At 41.6% G+C, this 24,321-nt stretch overlaps 1 protein-coding gene across 1 annotated transcript in view; it reads left to right on the top strand.

Moving 5' to 3' along the window:
• Window positions 1–24,321, top strand: part of TMEM131 (transmembrane protein 131) — a 155,776-nt gene that overhangs the window by 85,599 nt on the left and 45,856 nt on the right. The window contains exons 5-13 of the mRNA XM_079111313.1: window positions 2,656–2,779; window positions 8,142–8,258; window positions 9,857–9,979; window positions 14,169–14,249; window positions 16,076–16,226; window positions 16,326–16,382; window positions 17,280–17,341; window positions 21,207–21,315; window positions 24,005–24,113. Coding sequence (XP_078967439.1) covers window positions 2,656–2,779; window positions 8,142–8,258; window positions 9,857–9,979; window positions 14,169–14,249; window positions 16,076–16,226; window positions 16,326–16,382; window positions 17,280–17,341; window positions 21,207–21,315; window positions 24,005–24,113 — 933 coding nt within the window. The remainder of the gene's footprint in view (window positions 1–2,655; window positions 2,780–8,141; window positions 8,259–9,856; window positions 9,980–14,168; window positions 14,250–16,075; window positions 16,227–16,325; window positions 16,383–17,279; window positions 17,342–21,206; window positions 21,316–24,004; window positions 24,114–24,321) is intronic.

Below are 24,321 nucleotides of genomic sequence, written 5' to 3'. Positions count from 1 at the left end.
AGACCCATAGATAAATGGAAAATACTTTAGATTCTAGAAATAGACCATTACATTTGTTGCCAGTTGACTTTGTGGTTCTAGACAACGTAATGAAAAGAGCGGTCTTTGCCACAAATGGTGCTAGAACACCTAATTATCCATGTGCAAAAAAAAGTTAATTTGGTCCCCTACCTCACAGCATACCTCAAAATTAATTCAAATTATATCCTTAAGCTAAATATATCAGAGGTAAATGTAATGGAACCAAACTATTAGCCATTAGAAGAAAACATCGGCATATATCTCCATTACTTTGGATTATGCACTGTGTTTCTAGGTCGGAATACTGAAGCACAAGTGACAAAAGATAAAATATATAAATTGGATTACTTAAAGATGTTTAAATTTTGTGCACCAAATTACCATCAAGAAAGTAAAACAGACAATCCACAGAATGGTTTGAAATATTTGCAGGGCACATACTTCTCATGCAAAAATATCCAAGTCTGACAGCGAGGGAGAGGGTAAGAACAAACCCTCTTACAGGTTCAGTCATGGACTCGGGATTGGCGTTGCTGTCTGTCACCACACAGTGCGTGCGATCTGATGGTGCTCATGTTATTTTCGTGCGTGACTTGTGAGCTGCTGTCTTAAAGGGCTTAAGAAAGGGCAGAAGGCCAAGTCCTCTGTCCCTTCTTGGGAATTTAAGAAGAGAGAGGTGCCAGAGGTGGAGAGTGGCTGGATGGCCCGTATTTGTCACCACTCTCTGAAACGGTGCTTAGACACGCGCTGTTGGGCAGAGGTGGCCTCCTAAAGTGTAAGCCCCCGCCTGAGGACTTTGGAGGACTAGAGAGAGGACTTGGAGGAGAGTGCCCAAGGACAGCCACCTTCAGGTCCCAGCCCCGACAGCCTTCCCAGCGTTCCAGGGTGCAGGAGCAGGCCCCAATGGCCTCGAGACAGCGGGGAAGGAGGTGGAGAGGGGCAGAGTTGGAGAGCCTTCCTCTACCCGTCCTGCCAGTTGGGCTGCCCTTTGCTCCGCATCCCCCCTTTCCTCCCAGCTGCCAGTTCAGGGCGGCCTTCAGTTCCCCAAGGATTCCTCCCAGGGTCTGTTGTTATTTCTCAGAACATAACTCCTCCTAACTTTCAAGTTCTTTCCGCATTGTTGGCAAATTAAGTTGGAGTAGCAAGGAGAGCCCGTATGTACTGCTAAGTTACCATCTTTGAAGAAAGGTACAGCCTGATTCATTTTTTAATTAGCAAAATTGATCATCTGCTCACTGTTTCACCAACTTTCCCAAGTCTTAAATTAGAGGCAGTCAACTGAATGGAAGAAAAGGTAGAGGCAGAACTTGCGGGATAAAAGCATGGTGGATACTTGAACCAGATGTTGAAACACAGTTCTGCCTCTGCATTTTCAACTTCTTAGGGTGAGGGTTTAAACACAAACCTTGAACTTGAGTTACAGAGCACATAAAATTTCAAAAAGCATGGCTTAAAATGGTTGCATGAAAAATGGACCTTGTGAAAGAAGGTTGTTTGGCTTAGAACACGAGCGTTTGAATTGGTGTAGAAGTCAAGGAGAAAAACACAAGAGTGAGCAGTTGGCCAAGACCTGGGGTCACACACAAGCACCCAGCCTGGTGGATTGCTGGGACTGAAAACTGAGGACGGACTTGTTTGTATTGGGTAAGATCAGATCAGGGAGAACCTCGATAAGGAGGGGAGCATGTGTGTGTGTGTGTGTGTGTGTGTAGAGAGAGAGAGAGAAAGCAAGCAAGCACACTCGCCACACCCTTCCCACATGCCTGGGACTGTGCTAGATATCATGGGCAGCACGCAGGAGGTGTATGATGTATCCCTTGTCCTCAGGGTGCTGATAATCTTGTCAGGAGAGAAGGCTCAGGATAATGAAATAACCCTAGAACACTAAGAAAAAATGTAATTTTTTCTAAGAAAAAATATGTAATTTATGTGCAGAGTTTTCTGATGCTGTAGAAGTTGAGAAGAATGGCTACAGAAGTACTAAGTGGACCTCATTAGGTTTCACTTTCAGGGCAGACTGTTAACTCAGATTCCCAGGGGAACATTCAGATGGACAACTCTGTGTGTGTGTGTGCGCGCGCAGCTTCCGTGTTCCCTAGAGAGGAGGCCCTCTAGTCCTGGGCACGAGATCCCGGTCTAGACCAAGGTGGCATATATTCATATCTAGGTTCCTGGTATGACTTTGGGCAAATTAATTAACTTTGTGCCTCAGAATCCTCATTCATAAAAAAGGATCTCAAAAGTCCCAGGCTCACAGGATCTCTTCATACAAGTTTTCCACCAAGGTTCTACTCCCAACCTGAGTTTGAGAAGGACGTGGTGCACAGTCGATAGGGTGGCATTAGAGGGACCCTGCCTGCTTCCTCATTACAGTGTAAGCCTCGCTGGGCTGAGACTGGTTTTGCTATACCATAGCGCCTGCATAGCAGGTAACATAGGACAGACACTCAATAAGTATTTGCTGAGCGGTGAGATGTATTTTATGTTTATTTTTACATTTTAATCAGTGTGATATTTTAATATAGTTGAATATGAACTTGTCTAATAATTTTGGTGTTTAAATGACCAGTACTTATCCTTACGACCAGAATTATCTTTGAAGTATTTGTGACAGTTGTCTTTTCATTTTTACAGGCCAGTTGGAATGCCAAAAATGGAGAAAGTCTACTTACATAATCCTAGTTCTGAAGAAACCATTACTTTAGTATCAATATCTGCTACAACATCACATTTTCATGCATCATTTTTTCAAAATAGGGTAAGTTTCTCTACTAAAAATTCTTTCTCCTGGGGTGTTTAGTTGGATATTTTATTGATGAGTAATTTTATTTGCTGTAATTAGAATCTGGCTTGAATGTTTCTTATCTTTCCTATATTTCAGTTTGTCCAGTTTCCTGAGTTATTACTTCTTCCCTTAAAAATACATTCTTTTTCTCAGCACAGAACACGAAACAGCTAGATAGCTTAAACATTGTCCCAGTCAGTTGATTTCCTCTTAATAATTCCTTGACATCTTTCTGTTGATACATGACAAATCACCATAAACTCCATGGCTTAGGGCCATACCCGCTCCTTGGCACGCAGTCAGTAGGTCATGACTCCATGGGGTGTTCACTCAGCACATCGCAGGACGTGACGCTGTCGAGCTGAGGCCTTGTGTGGAGGCTCTGTGGGGAACTGCACCTCCAGACTCCTTCAAGTTGTCGGCCCAGTTGAGTTCCTGCGGTTGTGGAACTGGAGGCCCCTTGGTCGCTGCTGTTGACAGCAGGCCCATGTTCCTTCTCAGGGGCCCCTCCACCTCCGAGCCAACAGCAGTGTGTCGTCTCCCCTCCTGCTTCCTCCTCTGCCCCCAGTGGAGGAAACTTTGCTTTTGAAGGACTCCACTGGCTCGGGCCACTGCATGGTCTGCCTTTCCGTTAACTCAGTCAACCGACTGCTCACCTGGATGACGTTTGAGAAATCCCTTTTACCATGTATTGTCAGTAGCCACAGGTGCAAGTCCTCACCACAGTCTCATCCTCAGAAATTGGGGCGGGGACTCCTGGGGACTGTTTTAGGGCTCTACCACAAGCCTGCTCTGCAGTTGTACTTACAGTTTTGTAGTCAGTAGACTTGTTATTAAAAAGGATGACTTTTTTCTGATCAAAATAAAAAATTGGATCTTAAGTTTTGAATTTAAAAGAATACATTAAGCTTTAATGTGTAAGTCTCTAATATCAGAGGGAAGTAAATAAATGGAACCTAATTTCACCTTCCCAGCTTTTTCACTGACTCCTTTGAAGAGATGCAACTGAAGAACAAAAAAGGAACTTTTTTTAAACATAGAAGTTATTAATTTTGTATCAGTTGTTTATATTTTTACATTTCTCATTTCTAAAGTCGTATTTCATCATGTGTTATTAGGAAGCAACTTCTAGGATTTCTTTAAAAAAAAAACAAATTTGACTTTTTCACTTAAGAGCATTTTATAAATGAAGGATTGATGAGTCATCATATTATTTTTGGTAATAAAATTTTATTATTTTTGTAGTACTCACGGGAAATATCTTTTCTTAAATGTTTCTGAAAGTAAATTTCCCTTAAGTTATTCTTTGTACCTAAGAGATATTTCCACAGTTCTTTTATGTAAATGTGCTAAAGCTCTCAAATAATAGAATTCTAATGTGAAAGACACCTGTGTGTACTAAGGAAGAGCCTTGTCCTGGAGGGCTTTGTCCAAGTCGTGCAGTTATTTGCAGGAGCCAAGGTGGAGATCTAGGGTCATTAGCCTGCCAGTGACCCGAATGGTACTGCTGCGCTGCAGTGAGTGGTGTGCGCCTTACACCCGTACACGAACAAACCAACCAGCTTCCTCACGGCCAGTGTGCATGTAGGGCCAGAGCGCAGGTGAAAATGGAAACAGTTCAAGTAGTCCACACCTGCACTGCACGTTTTACTTTTAACTTGTTAACATTGCTAGTTCAAGCGATGTTTTGTTGTTTCTGAACACCAACTTTACTTGGGGTAAAGGCCAGGGTTCTTATCTTTTTCTCCGCCCTCACAAGGCAGAGACTAACCTAGGCTTGCTGTGTTCCGTAAACAACGGAAAGGAGGGGGATAAGCCAGAGGGGAAGGGGTTCTCTGGAGAGCATGTGGCCCACCAAGGCGTCATCCCATTGGCCGCAGTCATGGTGGCCATGTGGGAGTGTCAGTTCTTGTGAGTTCTGATTCTCCAAGGAGGGTCAGGAATAAGGATTTATGTGTGTATATATATATATATATCTCCCAGTTTTCACACATGGATAATGAATTCAATTTTAGAATGACAGTATGAATCGAACATTAGCTAAAGATCACCAGTTTACCATTTTGAACTAGATCTGCTTCTACAGATGAACTTATACGAATAGTTTTCCTGAACATTCTTAAAAAGATAAACTAAATATGTATGTAATCAAAGAACAAGTTAAAAATAGATCTGTGTGTTCTGCTGTCAGGAGGTGGAATTAAACAGTAAAAGCATTTAGATAGTCCAGATTTTGCTTCCAAGGGCTCAGCTGCAGTCTGCTCTTTTTACCTTTGTTCCTCCTCCTTTGTCTTTCCATCTTTTTTCCCTGCAGTAACATTGACTCCAGAAGCTCAGGCGGTGGAAGGGAGAGAGAATGAACCCCTGGGGGAAGCAAGAACCTCATTCCCTCCTCCTCAGCTTTGGGCCAGCCGCCAGGGCTTGGGGGAAGGAAAGTGTCTGTCCGCCCAGGCAAGCAGATCTTTCTGTGTGTCCCTCACTCTGCCTGCCTGTGTCGTCCTCAGCATCCCTAGTCAGGTTTCACTTCTTTGGCACTAAAAAATTTTCTGTAACTCACAGAGTTTTGGATTATTAACTGATGCCATCTCCATATCAACCAGTAGGGAACAGAGAAAAGAATAATTATTATTTACAAGACCAAATTTAACATAGCCATATTTTAATAACACACACAAATAATCCTCTTGTTAAGGTTTTGGTTTTTAAGATCAACTGAAAATCAAGACTAGAAATAAGGGATGTAGAATATGTGGTTTTGACATTTTATTTCTCATTTATTAATTTAGTTATTAGTTAAATATTATCTAATTTAATGTCATTAAAATTTAATAAATAGTTAAAAGTTACATAATACTAAGACTGCAATTTCATCCTACTGTCTTTCATGACTAGCTTATTATTAACCATAAAATATGCAGTGTGTGTTTCGCATCAAAGGATACAGTTTTTAAATATTATATGGATGGTCACATTTTGTTTGTTTGAATTGTGGAAGGTGAGATGCCTTACACACACAGCAAGGAGACGGAAATTATTTTGTCTTTGACTGAAACTTTTTGATTGAATCAATTTCCAAGAAAACTGGAAACTAAGAAAAACTTTGTTTCAGTCTATGGCTAAAATATTAATGTTTTGGTTCACTTATTTGCATATGCTTCAGAATGAAGAATAATTTTATGGGTTGAATGCCATTAGTGAATACTAATGATATTTTTAATTAGTTGTAGAACTCAGACATTCGTTATCCTCTTTTAGGTTAAGCTGTGATATCCATACATTTCTTGGAAATTGAACAGAATGTGATTTAGCATGTGATTTGTATGGGATATTGTGCAGATGATAAAAAGAATGAAATAGATCTGTATCTGTTGATCTAGGATATGCTTCTGAATAACATGCACATGTTGATATGTAGGCTCATCGTGGAGCTGAATGTAATGTTGTTTTCATAGAAAGCAAAGATCCATGTACATGTGGTGGTAAGAGCCAGAGCAAATTACAGATAGGTTGACTGATAACCCAAAGGGGGGTAAGAATGGAAGAGGCTTGATTGAGGATATGAACCTTTTCTTTTTATACCTTTGCACTGTATTAGTAACTAAAATAAGGATGACTTTGGCAACTTAAATCATATAAGAAAATACAAATTAAAAGAGGTTTGCCACCTGTATAGAAATGAGACTGTGTCTGTTGCCTCTAGGCATCAAATTTATAGACATAGGTTTGTTCGTAATATTACCTTATCTTTTTTAATGTGTAAGGGGTATGTAAGAATATTCACACTTTGTTCCTTGTTTTTTGTTCTTATTCTCTCCCTTTTCATTCAGTTATTCTGTATAATCAGTTTTATAGCTTTTCTGGAACCAGCATTGGTTTTATTGATTTTTTTTTTTTTTTTTTTTTTTTTTTGCTGTATTCTATTTAATTTTTCTTCGTCTTTATTATTCTTCCTTTTACTTACTTTGGATTTAATTGACTCTTTTTCTAGTTTCTCATAGCAGAAACAGGTTATTGATTTGAGACATTTGTATTCAAAATAAGCATTTATTGCTAAAATTTCCTTCTAAGTATTGTCTTAACTGCTGCCCACAAATTTCTATACATTATGTTCTCATTTCGAATCAATTCAAAATATTTTATGATTCCTCTTGTGACTACTGACATAAGCCGTGGATCATCTGAAAGTGCCCTGTTCAGTTTCTGACTCTCTAGGGACTTATCAGATGTGGATATTACTGATCTCTGATCCTATCACGACTCCACCTCGTGCTCCCATCTTCCAGGGGTTCTGTGCTCTCCTGGGAGCCTACACTCAGCCTTCAAACTGTGTAGAGACTTTCCCTGAATCCTTCTTGCCTCCCAGTGGTAGGCCCATCTGCCTCCGATCTCTGGGTTGGCTGAGCCAGCAGTCACATTGTTTCTCTTGCTGGAAGTGTTTGTCTTCCTTAGATTTGGGGTGGTTGATAACCAGTCTCTGTGATAGGATCAAGGAAAGCTGTGACTTAGTAAATTTTTCTGCTTTTTATTGCTGACATGTAGGAGAAACCCTCTTTCCAACCCTTTTCATCCTAAGTAAAGCAGAGTCTCGTACTGTGTATGTCATGCTGTGCTTTGGGAGCATTTTAGAGTGGCAGCCTTAGATGCAGAATGAGGGACGGTATCAACTTGGCTTATTGCACTTTAAGGCTTCGTTGCAGGCAGAACTGCAGTCCCACCCTTGAACCTCATGGAACAGCCTCTGTTGTTTTGTGTAATAAGTTTTTACTTCTTTGAGTGTAGTGGCATTCTCAGTCTGCCCCAGACGACAGGAGTGAGATCCCACATGTACTTTGTCCCCTAATTCAAGTTGCAAGGGCATTTTGTGCCCTGTGCGGATGATGGCAGCAGTGGAGGGGTGGAGGCCTGGGCTTATTCTTCGGAATGGTACAAGCTGCTGCTTAGTAGTAGGTAGCACATCCATGTGAAAGCCCAGCCTCAGTCCAACGCCTGCTTGATTGACTGCTCATGGAACTTCCTATAATGAGGTACTTCGTTCCAGCCTGGCAAACACTGAATGACAGAGTCCAAGGCAGCCATCTGCTGTACAGGGCTCTGGGCTGCTAATGGACAAGACATGTGACTGCAGACATCTATTATGAAGACATCTTTTATTATTTTCCATTGTGCAAAAGCTTGGGTAACTTAATGCTTCAACTTTTAAAGGAAAAGTGCTAGTTTATGTAAATGATTCTAAGGTACTCATTTTAGAGAACTTTAGCTAATTTTGGCCAGTATGATCAGATTGTGGGGGGATGGAGGGTGTTATCAATTTAACTTTATTCATTTTCTTTTTCAGAAAATTCTTCCAGGAGGAAATACATCATTTGATGTAGTTTTTCTTGCAAGAGTAGTAGGAAATGTAGAAAATACTTTATTTATTAATACATCTAATCATGGGGTATTTACTTACCAGGTAAGAACCGGAATTAAAGCTTTCATTTATTTTTATAAAATATATTCATCATCACCAATTTCATATGACAACCTTTTTAGAACTCACTTCAGAAACTTGAGATAATAAAAATGTAAGTTTAGACTTAGAGCATTTTTATACTCTGTGAACATCCCTGTTCAGTTCAGAGTATGAACAAATGATCTTAAAGCTGCAGGTAAAGGGTTAATGTGAGATTGGTTGACCAAAGGATAGTAAAAAATATTTTTATACTGACTCAATTTTTAAAAATTCTAACACACTTATGAAGCATACTTAATAGCTTTAAGATTAAAATATATGTGCTTGCTTTTTTTAGGAAGTATAATGTTCAAATTTTGATAAATTTATTTTACATAGATTCTTTGTTTCAGTTATTAAAGAAAATTCATGTTTATAGGAATCATATAGTAAATCTTTTGTATATCAGCCATTTGGTGTGTAAATCAAGATTTTGATATATCAAGATTATTAAGCACTTCTTACTTGTCTGACACTACATGAACTTCCGCTTGCATAAGACTCTGTTGTTCTAGTGGTTTTTAGATAAGGAAGTTGAAGTCTAGGAAGGTTGAGTGATTGCCCCAATTATCTTACTAGCAATCTTTGCTGCTCATGCAACTCGAGTGTTTAAATCCTTACCTAAGACTAATATAATTTATAGTTTTTGTGCTTCCCACCCCTCACACATTTCCTCTTCAGTGCCCAGAGCACTTCTGTTTTGAAAATAAGTATCAAGTAAGTTTTCCATTTTAGCAAGGAACCACGTTCTGCTTGCTTCCACTGGATAAGTCCTTCAAGGTTGTCAAGTGGGCATTCAGTAAACCCTCGATGCTTTGTTCAGTAAGTTCCGCATGCTGTGTAGGTGACACCCATTAACGTGCACTTGGCCAGCAAGCAAGAAGTTGGTGAGCATCGCGAGTGGAAGTCACGCCCTACAGAGGCATCCCCTGGTGCTCGCAGCCAGCGTGGGTGCTGTGGGTCTCGGTCATTCCCTGGGGCCTGCTGTCTTCTGCCTTTACCTCTCCACATCTAGGCTTTCTCCCAGTGTCCCTCCTAAGTGTCTCCTGAGTCTGTCTCCTTCCCTCCTCGCTCTGATGCTCTGCTCGACCCACCGTCAGCGCCGGCTGACTGCCTTCCATCCTCCCCAGCCCAGCCCAGTTCATTACTCACAGACACTGATAGCCTGTTCGCCATTTGAATAAGTGGCTCCCCCTGCTTAGTCAACCTAGGGCCCACCAATGTGGGGATGACGTGGGGCTGGCCTCAGTGCTTGAGAGATTGTGTAGCCATGGGTCTGTCTCTTGGTGGTCGAAGCAGGGAAATCCTGTGGGTCCCTGTTCTCTTCCTTTTGTGGGTTTCATGAGGGACCGCAATCATTTCCATTTCCAGTGTATTATAGAAATCATTCGAAATGCATGATAGAGTAAATCAAATATGTAGCCAAATTCGGTTTTTAAAAAGGGTTACTTTTCCATCTACATTAGACTTGCCAGTCTCCCCAGAGCAAGCAGAATTATAGCCATAAAAATGGGAGTTATAAAAGCAACTCAGTTGCCTTTTTTTCCTCTTCAAAACAGGTATTTGGTGTTGGAGTTCCAAATCCGTATCGGTTGAGGCCATTCCTTGGAGCCAGAGTGCCTGTGAATAGCAGTTTCTCACCTATAATAAACATACACAACCCTCACAGCGAGCCTTTGCAGGTGAATTCAGGTGGTGGTTTTAACTAAGCCTCGTTTTGGTGGGAATTCTATATCATATAATCTTAGTTTGTTAAATTTTCCAAGACAAATAAATAATGGGGTTTTATATGTGTATTAAAGTGGGTATTAACTTTAAACAATTGTACTATAGTCTGAATTCTGGAATATAGCAGTTTGGATTTTCAGTTTGGGGACCATTTTTAAGTGACCTTGATTTGTCAGGTGTTTATAGTTGAGGCTATTCCATGTTTAATTTGAAAAGTGTTCAGCTGTACAATCCGTTTTTCTGGTATCTTTCTGGCTCAATATAAACTTAAAAAAGAAAAATAGTTTGCAGCTGGGTGCGATGGCACATGCCTGTAATTCCAACAGCTTGGGAGGCTGAGCCAGGAGGATGACGGGTTCAAAGCCAGCCTCAGCAACTTAGTGAGGCCCTGAACAACTCAGTGAAACCCTGTCTCTAAATAAAATACAAAAAAGGGCTGGGGATGTGGCTCAGTGGTTAAGTGCCCCTGGGTTCAATCCCCAGCACCAATAAATAAATAAATAAATAAATAAAATAGTTTGCATTTATTTCTTATAATAATACATTTTAAGTGATAGCATCTTAGAAATTAAAATCCAGGGAAAGAGTAATATAGAATCACGATGTAAAGCAAACTGACTTTTATTTGTGAAATCTAAGTCCTTCTCTTAGCCAGTCTTGAACTCTCTCCTTGTCTCTTTTGCACTAGGAGTGACAAGTGTCACTCCTTCAGGGGTTTCCTAAACTCCCCTCCCCACATCAAGTGATTTCCAGCTAGCTGACACATGTAGCTACTAGAGCTTTGAGTCGTGTTGTCTGTGTTAGAAGGAGATGAGGATGCTTTCCAGAATCGTCCATCATAAATACTCCAGGACCCAGAGTTGGTCGGACCACATGGCAGGACTAACAGTAGCTTGAAATGGTAGGGAGAAGAAAACTAATATATTGTGTAGCGAGTCCAAGGCTGTGGCAATTAAAATGGTTTTTATCCTTCTCAAATCCCCCGTGGTAAAAGTTCATCAGAAATGAAAGGGAAATGAGGAGGAGCAGAGGGAGATTTTCAGGGCCTAAGTAGTGAGGCACTTAGGAATTACAAACTGAAGCAGTAGAAGGAAGTCTCTCCTGCGCCTGCCGAGAAGGGCTACTAATAAAAATCCGTTGCTCTAGTTTTAATGTCTTTAGGTATCTTCATCACAGAGAAGGAAAATGCCCTTGTTTCCTGCTTTTGCAAGTGGATTCTTGTCTTCATCATTACTCCGTTATGCGGATAACTTTGCTACTTTAGAGCTCAGTGAATTTTCCCTGTTCTGGCTGACTTTGATTATAAATGTATATAGAAGCCCCAGAAATTCTTGCTGCTTCTTTTCTTGACTTTTTTTCCAATGAAATAAAACCATGTCCCTCACTGTCAGACCCTGGTGCGTGAGTTGCCCCACCCTGCTGTGGAAGGGGTGTCACCAAGCACCCAGGAGTGCCCTCTATGGTTGGCAGACCACAGACCCAGAAGCTTGCTGTCTCCCGGAAGGATGGAGCTCACAGGACTCACAGATGTTGACCCTCTCCAGTTGTTTAAGTAGCCTTGGGGTCTGGTACCTCTCCCCTTCAGCCTTTGGAGTCACCCCGCTGCCATCCAGAACAGTTACCGCTTTGAATTAATTTCCTCTAGTCTTTTCAGGACTTACCACAGTGGCCATTCACCAGCACACAGGAGAGAAAGGGGAACCAAAGTTGCCCTCTTGGGACCAGTGTAGTTTAATGGGAAGGTGCTCTGACTCTGAGAGACCTATAATGTAGACTGCTGTGTCCATGGCTTGTCCTTAGATTTAAGAAAATCACCTTCGGCAGCTCAGACACCAGGGAGGCAGAGGTTCCCTTGAACACCCTACTTTCCAACAGAACTCTGTCATACAAAAAAATCCTACTTCTGCTTTGTCCAGGGCGGTAGCCACCAGCCTTCTGTGGCTATGATGACTGAAGAACTAACACTTAATTTCATCTGTTCCAGTTTTTAAATTTAAATGAGCACATGTGGCCGGCCACTGGGGTGTGGACAGCACAACTCCAGGCCGGCCCCTCTCAGAGACCCTGCTGGGATCTTCATGGGGCCCCCACACCTCTTATGTGCCTTTACAACACACATGTGGGCACAGAGTCATACTTTTGTTTAACATAAATTATATTCTGACTGTTGTTTGGCCACTTTTCTTCTAAATTCTACTAAATTAGGACAAATAGTACTGGATGAAAATCAGACTGTGTCACCAGCTCCTGATTTTAATGCCGTCTTCCCTTTGGTTTTGTAATTCAGAATTTCTCCGCCTCTGTTTCCTGGTCATCTTCCCTATCATCAGTAGCAATCTTCTGTTTCCAAACATTACTATGCCTGTTTCCTTGTTACCTTGAAAAAGGAAATGAAATAACGCGTGACATTTTCTGGTTTTCCAGAAGAAGCCGTGCAGTCCCTGCAGCAGTCAGGATGTAGTCATGTTAACACAGCGGGTGCTCTGGAAGAGCGCAGAGTAGGTCAGGAGATGAGTTACAGTCAGGAAATCTTAGCCCATCAGTCTTTGCAAAAGGCAGTACTTCTACAGCAGCATGCACTGCAAGAAGAAAACGAAAACAAAAAGCTTTAAGCTCATGCCAGTATTGCGGCTTCCCTGGCTTTATCCTTTGTATTCACTTCTGGACATTTTTGTGATTAAACAAGTGAAAGTTTCCCTTCCACATCACCCCAAATTTAGTTAAGTTGATGAAACGTATTCCTCCTTTCAGAGAGCTAGGGTTGCCTGCCTAGGGAAGTCTCCTGCCGCCCGACTGGGTCTGCCCCGTGGGAGTTAGCCCAAAGAAAGGAAAGCAGGTGTCCACGCCGACTTTGTGCTCCGTGTCATAGCAGCTTTATCCTCATAGCTGCATGCTGGAACACCCAGATGCCTGTCAGTATGTGCTCACATAGCAACTGCAAAATAGCCATAAAACAGAAAAGCAGCGAGCTATTAATACATCCAACATGGCGGGTCTCAAGGCCATCACACTGAGAGAAGCCAGACACAAGAGCGCACCCTGCTTATCCCCTTTATATAAACTTCAGAAAATGCACACTGATCTGCGTGGACAGAGAGAAGTCAGTGGTTTCTGGGAAATAGGAAGGGGCAGAGGAGGAGAATGGTTTGCAGAGGGCATAAGGACACTGCGGGCAGTGGGTCTGCTCAGTGTCTTGATTGCAGTGGTGGCGCCACGCCTGTATACCTGTCACGATCCTCAAGTACACTTCAAGGACGGATTATTTACCGTATTTCAGTGATACCTTAGGACTTTTCTAAAAACTTGTAAGTGTAAACACAAGAGCAATTGGTACCTGTTATTTTGCTACCAGGAGGAGCCAGATTTTTTTTATATTTTGTTTTTGTTTTGACTTGTAGTAATTATATGTATCTTGAGGTACATTGTGACATTATATTACATGTGTACAATGTGTAATGATCGGATCAGGGTCACTGGCTTATCTGTCACATCAGAAATTATCATTTATTTGTGTTGGAAACATTCTAAATCCTTTTAACTAGCTACTTTGAATAGACATTTCCTTGTTGTCCAGCATAGTTACCCCCACCTCCCCTACCCTGTGCTGTAGAACTTGAGAGTTCTTCCTGTTCAGCTGGGCCCTTGTTCTGGTTAACCTCTATCCCTTCCCCAAAAAACAGATACTTTGTTACTGCACTAGATTGGTTTCATATAGCTCAGAATAATTGTCTCTTCACCCTGTCACAGCTGTAGTTACTGGATAAGCTCTTGGTATCTGTGTGAATAAAGAAACACGTGTTTCTACAAGATATAAAAAAACAGGTATTTCTAAAACTCAATAATGATTTCCACAGATTATTTTGTGAAAAAAGAGTTAAGTGTTCTGTTGCTTTTTAAACCTAGTCTCTGGAACAGCTTCACTGTAAGTTTTCAAAGCTACCTTGTTTTAATTGATAGTACCACCGTTGCTTGTACTATATATGAAGTGCTGAATCAAGTGATACAGTGTGATATCCTACATTTATTTCTGTGCACGGTTTTTCAGATAAACAGTTATGATGCAAAACTTAACTCTGTAACCACAAGTCACTGGCATTGAGTATGTGATTTCGATGCTAACCGACATGCGCCCCTCTGTCCCAGGTTGTAGAGATGTACTCGAGTGGAGGAGACCTTCACCTGGAACTTCCAACTGGGCAACAGGGAGGTACCAGAAAGCTGTGGGTGAGTGAAGCCAGTTGTTTCTGAAACACACTGGAAATTTCTTGACTCTTCCTTGCCTGAAGAAATGTGGATGACTTTTCTTTAATGTCTTGAAACGTTAAATGTGTATCAGATATATTTGAAAGTTGAATGAAAAAGTGAGGGGAAATATGAGTTGTGGTTCTTAGAGAAGACAGTGAACAAAGTTGGCCAGAGCTTTAGCCCACATTATGGAACAGAAGCAGTTTCTCTGTATTGGAAACGTCGCCTCTGAATCTGGTCATTTATGATGTGGTTTATACCAAGTTTTCTTTGGGGGTCAGGGGAAAACAAACAGTGGGAAGGATTCATCATATTTTTGAAGGTAGAGGATTTAACATTCAGACTCACTGTTGCTAGAGGAGATGACATTTGCAGGGAGAACTTAGTCCATTCCCTATGATAACAAAGGAAATTTAAAATTCTTGGGTGATCTTCATCTACCTTCAATGCCATTGAATATTTAACACCAGTTTTTTTCAGTCTTTAGAGAATCACTTTCTCTTGACAAATATTAACCAAATTAAAGAATATTCAGGAACTACCTTCTTTGAAAGGTTTTTGCCATATGAGAGTCTTTAAAAATGTTGTCTACCAAGCTCTAATCCAAGCGGGAAAAGACTATTATGGTAAATGCATTTTTTGTACTAAGGTCACTCAAATCTTTCTTCACTCAGTTAGAGACACACTGACTTTACCACTGTGAATAAGTTCTGAAGATCAAAGTTTCTTCCTGTCTCTCTCTCTCTCTCTCTCTCTCTCTCTCTCACACACACACACACACACACACACACACACGTCCTCTTAATTCTCTTTTCTAACCAGTGTCAACCAGCGAAGAGATGTAGAGGTGACAGTTTGGGATGTTGACTTGAAGATTTGGAAACAATTTTGTCAAAGGGGTACACCTCTAATTAGTCCCAGCTACTTAGGAGGCTGAGGCAGGAGGATCATAAGTCCAAGACCAGCCTGGGAAACTCAGCAAGACCCTGTCTCAAAATGGAAAAAACAAACAAACAAAATGTAGCTAAGCGGTAGAGTGCCGTGGACTGCACTTGCTTGGGAACCTTTATTTTGTTCTGTTAGGCTTTAAATGAAAGCAAGCCTAAGCCCTCTTGGCTGTCACCTACAGAGATTCCTGTGCACTTCTGGAAAAATGTTTCCCTGTGGTGGTGACATTTCTGTTGGTTAGAGAACTTAGACCTGAAACCTAAGCACTGCTAACACAGAGACTGGCTTGTAGATTAGCGCTGCCTGTTAGTGGCGATTTTGCAATTTACGATTCATTTTCAGATAATTTGGCTTTTTTACTTTTCTTGCTGTACTTCCATGATTTGTCAGTTATAAGTATATTTTTTTCACATTCTAACGTTCTCCACAATTGAAGCATGTATTAAAGCCAGTACAACATGTTTATGGGAAATTCAGGAGTTTTATTTTGGAGGTACTGGATGTTGAACTTTTTAATTTTTATTTTGAGAGAGGCTCTCACTAAATTGCCCAGGCCTCAGACCTGCAGTCAGGTAGCTGGGATCACAGGTGTGGGCCCCCGCAGCAAAACTCGTATTTATTTAAATTTTTGTTCCAAAGCTGAGACTTAAACCCAGGACCTCACCCATGCTAGGCAAGAACTCTAGCCCTGATCTATATCCCGAGCTCCAGTAACATATCTAATTGTCAGTGGTTTTTTCCTAGTTGGTACATAAAATAGTAATGCAGCCCTCAGTCAGTAAGATCTAAATCAATAAAATGAGCTGTGTTGCAACATTTCAAATGCTGTGCTACAGCGTGGTCTCTTTACTTGTCAGGAAATCCCTCCTTATGAAACCAAAGGAGTGATGAGAGCCAGTTTTTCATCCAGAGAAGCAGATAATCACACAGCCTTCATCAGAATAAAGACCAACGCCTCTGACAGCTCAGAGTTCATCATCCTTCCTGTGGAGGTCGAAGTCACAACAGGTCAGTGGAGTCAGGAAAAGCCAAGTGTGTTTGTTTTCTTTTCAGTACATCTTACTCTGGCAAAGTGAAAGATAATTGTTTGCTTTTCTTTTTTCCAAGCTCCTGGAATTTATTCCTCAACCGAAATGTTAGATTTTGGTACACTACGAACACAAGGTAAAAAAAATGCCCTGAATGTGATTTAATGCCGGATGGCTCTTCTATACTTTGTAATTCAGCTTTGGAAGTAATTTACCACTGGGTTGAGTGGTCTCGTAAAAATCTCCTTTTGGGGTCTCCCAGCATTCACAAGTCTATATCCCATTCCTCAGGGATGGCATTGCTTACCAGGTGGGACAATAAGGCAGGGCACAGCTTCAGTCTTCTGGTTGGAAGGCAGAAGCAGAAACCCATTTCCCGGGGTCTTACCCCATTTTTCACCCATTCAGTTATGCTGAGTGTTTTTTTTTTTTTTTTTTTTTTTGCCTAATAGTAAAATAAAGGAAATCAAAATTTTTCTTTATATTTGCTTAAATATGAATTATTCAATCTCATTATAGTGACATAATGTTAAAAATTTATCCAAGATGGTCAGAGAAAGAATTCAAATTCTAAAATTGAAAACAACCAAGTAAAGATTTTTATTTTCGGACAAAGTAAGAGTACTTGTAATTTGGGATTTATTTGGTCCATATGTAATTAAAATCTAGTTGTTTAAGATTGAAGACCACATTTTTTTAAAAATTAGATTTGCTTTTATTGTGGCAATTTTCCATTGTACATTACTAATTTGCTTCATTATGCTTTGCTGGAAAATTAAAAGATTATTAATATCTGAATCTATTAAAGATTATGTTCTGGATTTTTTGTTTTGATTTGTTTAAGAGGGGCATTTCTCATCATACACATAGTTCGTATGAGTCGCATGAGTCCTGTCTCATGTTTGTTTTATTAAGGTGAGCATCATTATAGTCCACGTTCTAGAATAACCTCGGTTTGGTATCTCACATGGTAAAGATTCTAACTTGCTATAAAGCATGCCTTTTTAAGAAATATTTCTTTTCTTTTTGACAGATCTACCAAAAGTTTTAAATCTTCATTTATTAAATTCAGGAACAAAAGATGTACCAATAACAGTAAGTTTTTACTTCTTAGTTTATACCCTTTGTTTTTGAACTTAAGATGGGGCTGAATGTAATCAAGTCCCTGCTTTAAAGGCGTTCTCCTTTGTGGCGGCCTGGCAACTGGTGTACAGCTGGTCTGCCTCTGGTGGCCCAGGAGGAGGGGAAGGTGGCCATCTTGTGCAGGCTGGGCTCCAAAGCTCCCGTCCAGGCAGATCTGTAGAAAGGGCCCATGGCCTAAAGTCCTGGGATCTGTGTGCGGTGTGTGGAGGGAAGGTGGATTGTAAGCATCCCATCAGGTGTGGCTGTTGGACTTGAGATCAGGGGACATCTCGGGGCAGGGGAGATTCAGAAGCGTTGAAAAGAGCAGTGAAGCCAAGACCTAGTGGAAGGCGTGGTAGGACTCTCTTCGCGTCCGTCACAGCCCCATTCCCAACTCGCGGCTGTCGTCGTGACCCTCGTAGCACCTTGTAAAGTAGGGTCCTCTCTTCCCTTCACACGTGTGCATAGAACAAGGGACTTTTGCGCCTTATAATGGAATTGGGTGCATGCCATGAGACAGGTTTAGCCAGGAGAAAAACGAGATGTCAAATATTGCTTTGGCCCACAGCCTCTCCCTGATAAGGTCCCTGAGACACATACACAGGAAACAGTGGGACAGGAGAGCCGAGCATTGTTGCACCCTGTGCCAGTGCTCAAAACCTAAATTCAGGAAGCTCTTTAAAAGATCCATCATGTGAGCCTGGTACCATGTCAGCCACTGGCTGAGCCCATTGCAGCGGAAGCTGAATTCAGAGCTTCTTAAGGATTTGCCTGTTCGTTTCCACATTTTCTGTGTAATATTCCTTCTTCCATTTCACAAATAGTTTTACAATTTTTAGGATGAGCTAGGCAGTGCTTTAAATCCTGGGTTTATTTCTGTTGTTTAATTCCCTTTCAGGGAATTCAGTCTCTATTTAAACATTATAGTCTTTCTAAATATAGGATTATTAATGCAGGTGATTCCAAATATAAATTCCTCACCTGCTATTGGATAGGATGCCCACTTTAAACCCTCCTAACATCTATAAAAACACACAGAGGAAGTGAGTTTCCTCAATATTTCCAAAACATTGATGCTTTCTGAGTGACAGAGTAGTTTGCTTGACACGTCTTCCAAGGAACATTTGCGTGAGGTTCCCTTGCTAATTGGTACATAGAAATCACAGATTTACTTATTAATTTTGCCGGTGTCAGCTTGATCGGTGCTTTAGTGAGTCTGTGCACAGATTGTTCAAAGCACAGCTGTTTTGTACTCAAGGGTCATTGTCCCTGTTTGCCCACGTGCTTTTGTAAGTCATTTCAGGATGTCCTGGACTCTTGAGACTCACTTGAGAGTTACTGAGCTTTAATTGGGTCTGAATGTCTTGAGAAAAGGCTCAGACTATATTTAGAGCATGTACAAGCTGCTGTCCTGGGAACCTTGCCGTGTTTCTCCACCTCTCGATTATCTTTGCGTAAGCAGCAGTTGGTGACTAATACTAGCACAGGTGGTTGTTATGAATGTGTGTAGTACAAGGGAATGCTAAGCCTCCAGAATAAACCATCTACTTAAGTATTTGAATGTTGTGTTTTGCTTTGGTTTTGGTTCTTTAGAAAATGAGTTTTAACTGATTAAGGTTTGTTTTTATTGATAATGAATGAACAATTGAGACCATTTGTGTAAAACATGAGTTGCTAATTCAATGTTTATTAGTGCAGTCTATTTTAAGGTAATAATACTGCTTGCAAGATTCTCCTCTGGTATGGAAAATCTTAAATTGGTGTGTTTCATATGAGAAAACATTTTAGTGAACTATTCTAAGCCCTTCCTACAACAGTGACTATATTTTAGCAAAGACCATTATTTAGTTATTTCTGGTATAATGTCGTCCAGTATGTAACTTTCAAGAAGGGCTGTGGGTGTTCCTGACCAACTGCCATTCCAGTGGTTAAACCTGGTGGTTCCAGCACTGTGTTGTGGTCAGTGGTCCAGGTGAAGGAATGAGGAGGCAGACCTGCAGGATTCCTCTGCCAGCGGTGAAGCTCTGCAAGGTCATCTCTGACAATTTTTGTTGTTGTTGTTGTTGGGGGGTATGTTGTACTGGGGGTTGAACTCAGGGGCACTGACCACTAAGCCACATCCCCAGCTGTTTTGTATTTTATTCAAAGATAGGGTCTCAGTGAGTTGCTTAGCGCCTTGCTGTTGCTGAGGCTCAGCATCCCGAGCTGCTGGGATTACAGGCGTGCGACACCGCACCCAGCACCTCTAACAAATCTTGACTGCAAGTTAGCAAAATTAAGTGAATCACAAAGCTTTGTAGATCAATAAAAAAAATACTTGTGCTTTTTGAGAGGTGGGGAGGTGCCCTGAGCATGTGGTAGTTTCCTCAGGCCCACACTCCTGACACCCTGGGATGGCAGGTGACCTGTCTGCTTCCCTCTCTTGGAAAGTGTTAGCAGCGTGGCCCATTTGTAGTTTACCTTACAGGTTCAAACTGCTCCGTGCCCTCCCGGGAATGAGGAGATTTGCATTTTAAATGGTTGCTGACAGCAGCAAGCTTAATGATAAGTAAAGAAATTGTTACGAATGAATCATTCAACTCCCAGCCCCAGTCTGAGTTTTAAAAGCAAATGAGAGGCCTTCTCAAAGCAGAACAGGGGAGGCAGAGGGCAGAGTTAAGAGGCTGCCAGAACTCTAGCACAGGAATTGCAGAGCCACTCAGGACCGCCCTGCCGCCCAGCGGGAGGTGGGACCAGTAATCACAACATGGTCACCTGATTCCCTGTGATGGCGGACATGTGGCAATGGGGACAGGTCTCTTTCTCCATACTATGGATTCGCAAATACCCTAGGCCCTCAGAGGAAGTTTTTTTGTTTTGTGTGGGGGTAGGGGCGGTTTGTTGGTTTGCGGTATCAGGAATTGACCCAGGGCCTTGCGCACACTTGGCAAGGCTGTGAAGGAAGAATTTTGATCAAGACTTGTGTGCAAGGCCCAAGTGTCATGAATGTGTTTGTGCAGTAGGACATCAGGCAAGGCCCCAGCCAGCAAGGAAACCTGGTTTGGTTCTGCCTGTTGCCCAACTATTGAGTGTGTCTCCGTGTGGCACAGTACTCCTCATCAGTAAGCAGGAAAGGGGTGGGCAGTTGAAGCCCCTTCCAGTTGAAAGGCTTTGTGTCAATGAGGATGATCAAATAACTACCATAAAGTAAATTCATTTTTAAGCATCCTCTTAAAATGCAAGTTTTTACTGGTGTTTTGCTATTTTAGGTTTAGTTTTTGAAAAGGAAGATCTGATGTTCTAAGTGTAAGTGTTCTGTATTCTGGTAGCTCAGCCTTGCCTGGACAGCAGAGCGCCTCAGTCCCACGGCTGAGCCCTGCACAGGAAGAGAAGGCGCTGGAGCAGTTGGGCCTGCCTTCCGCACACGGGCGCCAGCTCCCGCTTCCCGAGCAGGCCGCTGCTTCAGGAGTCTGCTGTTCCACTTGTGCCGTGACTTCCTTAAGAGGGACCCTGTCATGACTTGCCTGTGTCACCTTCTCTGATGTACAAATTAAGCCTTCAGTTGAGAGACAAATGCTTTTAATTTACATACGCAGACCCAGTGTATGAGTTTGTCTTCATATTTGTATGTTTCCTAATCTGTCATACTTTTTTTTTCAGGTCTTCAGTTTATTTCATAAAGATACTCTAGTTAAATTACTTTTATAGTTTTATATAATTTGGTATATTCTATTTAAAGGGTCCACAGAAGTTAAACTTCAGATTTCGATTCTGCTTTACTTTTCTAGTGTGTGTTCCAGTATAGAGCAGTGGATTAGAGCAAAATCATACCATATGTATTATATTTTTTTCTTTGTAGAGTGTTCGACCTACACCACAAAATGATGCTATAACAGTACACTTTAAACCAATTACATTAAAAGCTTCTGAAAGTAAATACACGAAGGTCGCAAGCATTAGTTTTGATGGTAAGTATTCACCTTTTTCTCTTCAATAATAGTGGTATTTCGATAAACTATAAAGCATTTATGTTGACATGTTAATATAGAAATTCAGACTGTTTTAATAGTCAGATTTTAAATTATTGCTGAGGTTGTTTTTTCTTAAATCATCACGAACTCTTATCTGATTAGTTCACAAAAGAAAATGCCATAACTCCGTAAAGCTAAATCAGTATTAGCAATAGAAAGACATTAGCAAATACATTAGGATTGGCATATTTCATAACAGGCTAATCAGGTATATCTATTATAATTGGGCTTAATTATGGAGCCATTTGTTTTTGTCATTAGGAGATGATGTATTTAAATTTCTGAAACGTTTAAATTTGAGAGCAAACTATTCTTTGTGACATTTTTATGTATTCGCTTTTATAAGCAAACAGTCCTACTGAAGCTAGAATAAAAGCCTCTATGATAGGATTGTCAAATTAGCTGTTTCAAACATATAAAGTGTTTTGTCATTTGAAATATTGACTCAACCTAGACGGTAACATTTTTACCTCATTTTTTAATTCAACTGTGAGTTTGCTCTCACAGACTGTTTTGAATGGTGATTTAATGCCTGCTCTAACTATATTTGTAATTAAATGAGAGTTAAAGCTCTGGGCAGGGTTTTCCTCCCAGTGACCCATGCTCGTGAGCAGCCATAAGCTTCAGCTCTGGCCTTAGGATAAGGCAGGTCTGCTCCTGTCGGGTGAGATGGTTGTTCACTGGGGGTCTCAGGACTCGGCATGCTCTGCACAGTGTCCCTGAGAGTGCCAGTGCCCAGGCTTCACCCACCAGGGGTTCCTGGGGGGATCCGTAGCAAGGACACAGGCTGCAGGCAGCTGTGGGTTCATCCCAAGGGATCCCTATTAAACAGGAGATGCGCATGTCAGGAAAGCCGTGGGAGGTATGGGCCCCTGGTCACTTGCGAGTCTTCTGCTGAGAGATCCCGTCCTTAATCACTGGTGTCAGCATTGGCAGGAACATACTCTCTGCAGAGAAGAGAGTGGCCAGTAGTAACTCTGGAGCCCTGAGAACATAGAGGACCTGTTCTTGTCGCAAGCCCAAGGAACAGGAGCATGCATGCTGGCCACAGTGGTGCCCCGTGGTGCCCCTGGCAGGGCAGTGAGGTCCCTCTCCAGTGCCCTGTGGACCCCCCTGCAGATGTCTGCATTTAGTTAAGTGCAGTGTCCTTGGTGTTGTCTCTTCTGACATCACACACTTAAAGTGTTTCTCTTGGGATTTACTGTGTTGTTGTTTTGCAGTCCTGGGAATGGAGCCCAGGGCCTCCTGCGAGGTAGGCACGCCTGGCACCGAGTTTTACCCCGGCCCTAAAGCAGGCACATCTTAAAGAAATTGTGTGAAATTAAATACAAAGGAAAAGGATCCTTGAAAACAAATGCTACCTTTATTAAAAGTGGTTTTTGCAGTATGATGGGAAATTGCCACCACTGCTTAGGTCCCAACCCAAAATACTTCGGTGAGATTGCTGTGGAAGTCAGTCAGGAAATGTGTTTCGTTTAATGTTTGACATTTTCAAAATGTGTACTATGTATGTGACCTCTGTAGTGTTTGCTTATTAAGCAAGCTTCTTTCTCATCAAAAGTCACTCTATAATTTCTAACCAAATTTTCTTGAGATTTTTGACCACTTAATAATGATACCTTGAGATGGCTAAGTAATGGTCCTTGTAATCAGCCTTTTATCTCAACAAATAGTGAAAAATTTAAAGCATCCAGAAGTGGCCAAGTAGTAAGCAGAAAGAAATGAGGCCTAATGGAGATTTTAAAAAATCTAGAGTCACCATCTGTCAAATACCCCTTCTCTGTTCTTTATTTTGTCTGAAGTTGGATGACATGTTTGCTGAACTCACATGCCTGAAGTACTTTTTAAGGGCAGAAAGTTGAACACCAACTTCTTTATTTGCTTTGAAGGGCACATCTTCTGGGTACCCACGTTGGGTCCTCTGGCCAGCGTCTGTAATCCCAGGTGGAACTGTGCAGAACTGCCCAGCACCTGAGGGTCACCTCAGCAGTGAGGGCAGCGGGAGAGTGTGACCCAGGGCAGGAGGGTGTGTCTCCACTTCTGCTCCTCACAGCGCTGACTGATGTGAGAAGCCAGCTCTCCTGACCTTTTCTCACACCACACTGCTTCCTTGGTTTTTATAGCAAGACTCTGGCCGGACAGGTGCTGCCCGTTCTTTGTCGGGATAGCTGTAAACCAGCAGTTCTCAGTAGGTGACTTTTGGCGCCCTCTAGAGACACTTTGAGTTGTCACGGCCGAAGCGGTGCAACTGACATCCAGCAGGTCAAGGCCCTGCATGCGGTTAGACGTCCTTCAGAGCACAAAGTAGCCCCACAGAGAGAACTAGAACAACCCTAGTGCGGAGTCGGAGAGCCCGGGCCTGGGGCTGCAGAGGAGCGGCCCAGACTGCACTTTCCACTGGCAGCCTGGCGTGTTCACTCGCTAAATCCTGCTGTGCTTCGCTCATTACAGGAAAAACAACATTTCCCCTGTTTTATATGAAAAAAATGTGATTCTTCAAATGTTATAAAAGCATTCTATTTGGCAATTTGAAAGCTCACTTTTTCCCCCTTATTTTATCAGTCTACATAAAATCACTCATACTTTGATAGTTAAGAGTGACATTATTTCTTATGCTTCCTTTCAGCTTCAAGGGCAAAAAAACCTTCTCAATTTTCTGGGAAAATAACTGTTAAAGCAAAGGAAAAGAGTTATTCTAAACTTGAAATACCATACCAAGCAGAAGTTTTAGATGGGTGAGTATCTAGAGTTTTTTCTAAACCTGAAATATTCTAACCAAACTGAAGTTCTAGATGGTTGGATTTCTTTTAAAAATAAGCTTTAAAACTTTTTGCTAATCAGTACATTGTTTTCCTACTAAGTAACTTTAGCAAAAATCATACTCAAGTTCACCCAAAGCCAGTAGGATTGTTGTTGAAAAGAACAAACTCAACCATAAAGGAG

This window comes from Sciurus vulgaris (assembly GCF_902686455.1).
Source record: "Sciurus vulgaris genome assembly, chromosome: 14".
Classification (NCBI taxonomy): Eukaryota; Metazoa; Chordata; class Mammalia; order Rodentia; family Sciuridae; genus Sciurus; species Sciurus vulgaris.
This window is presented reverse-complemented; position numbering and strand designations above follow the sequence as displayed.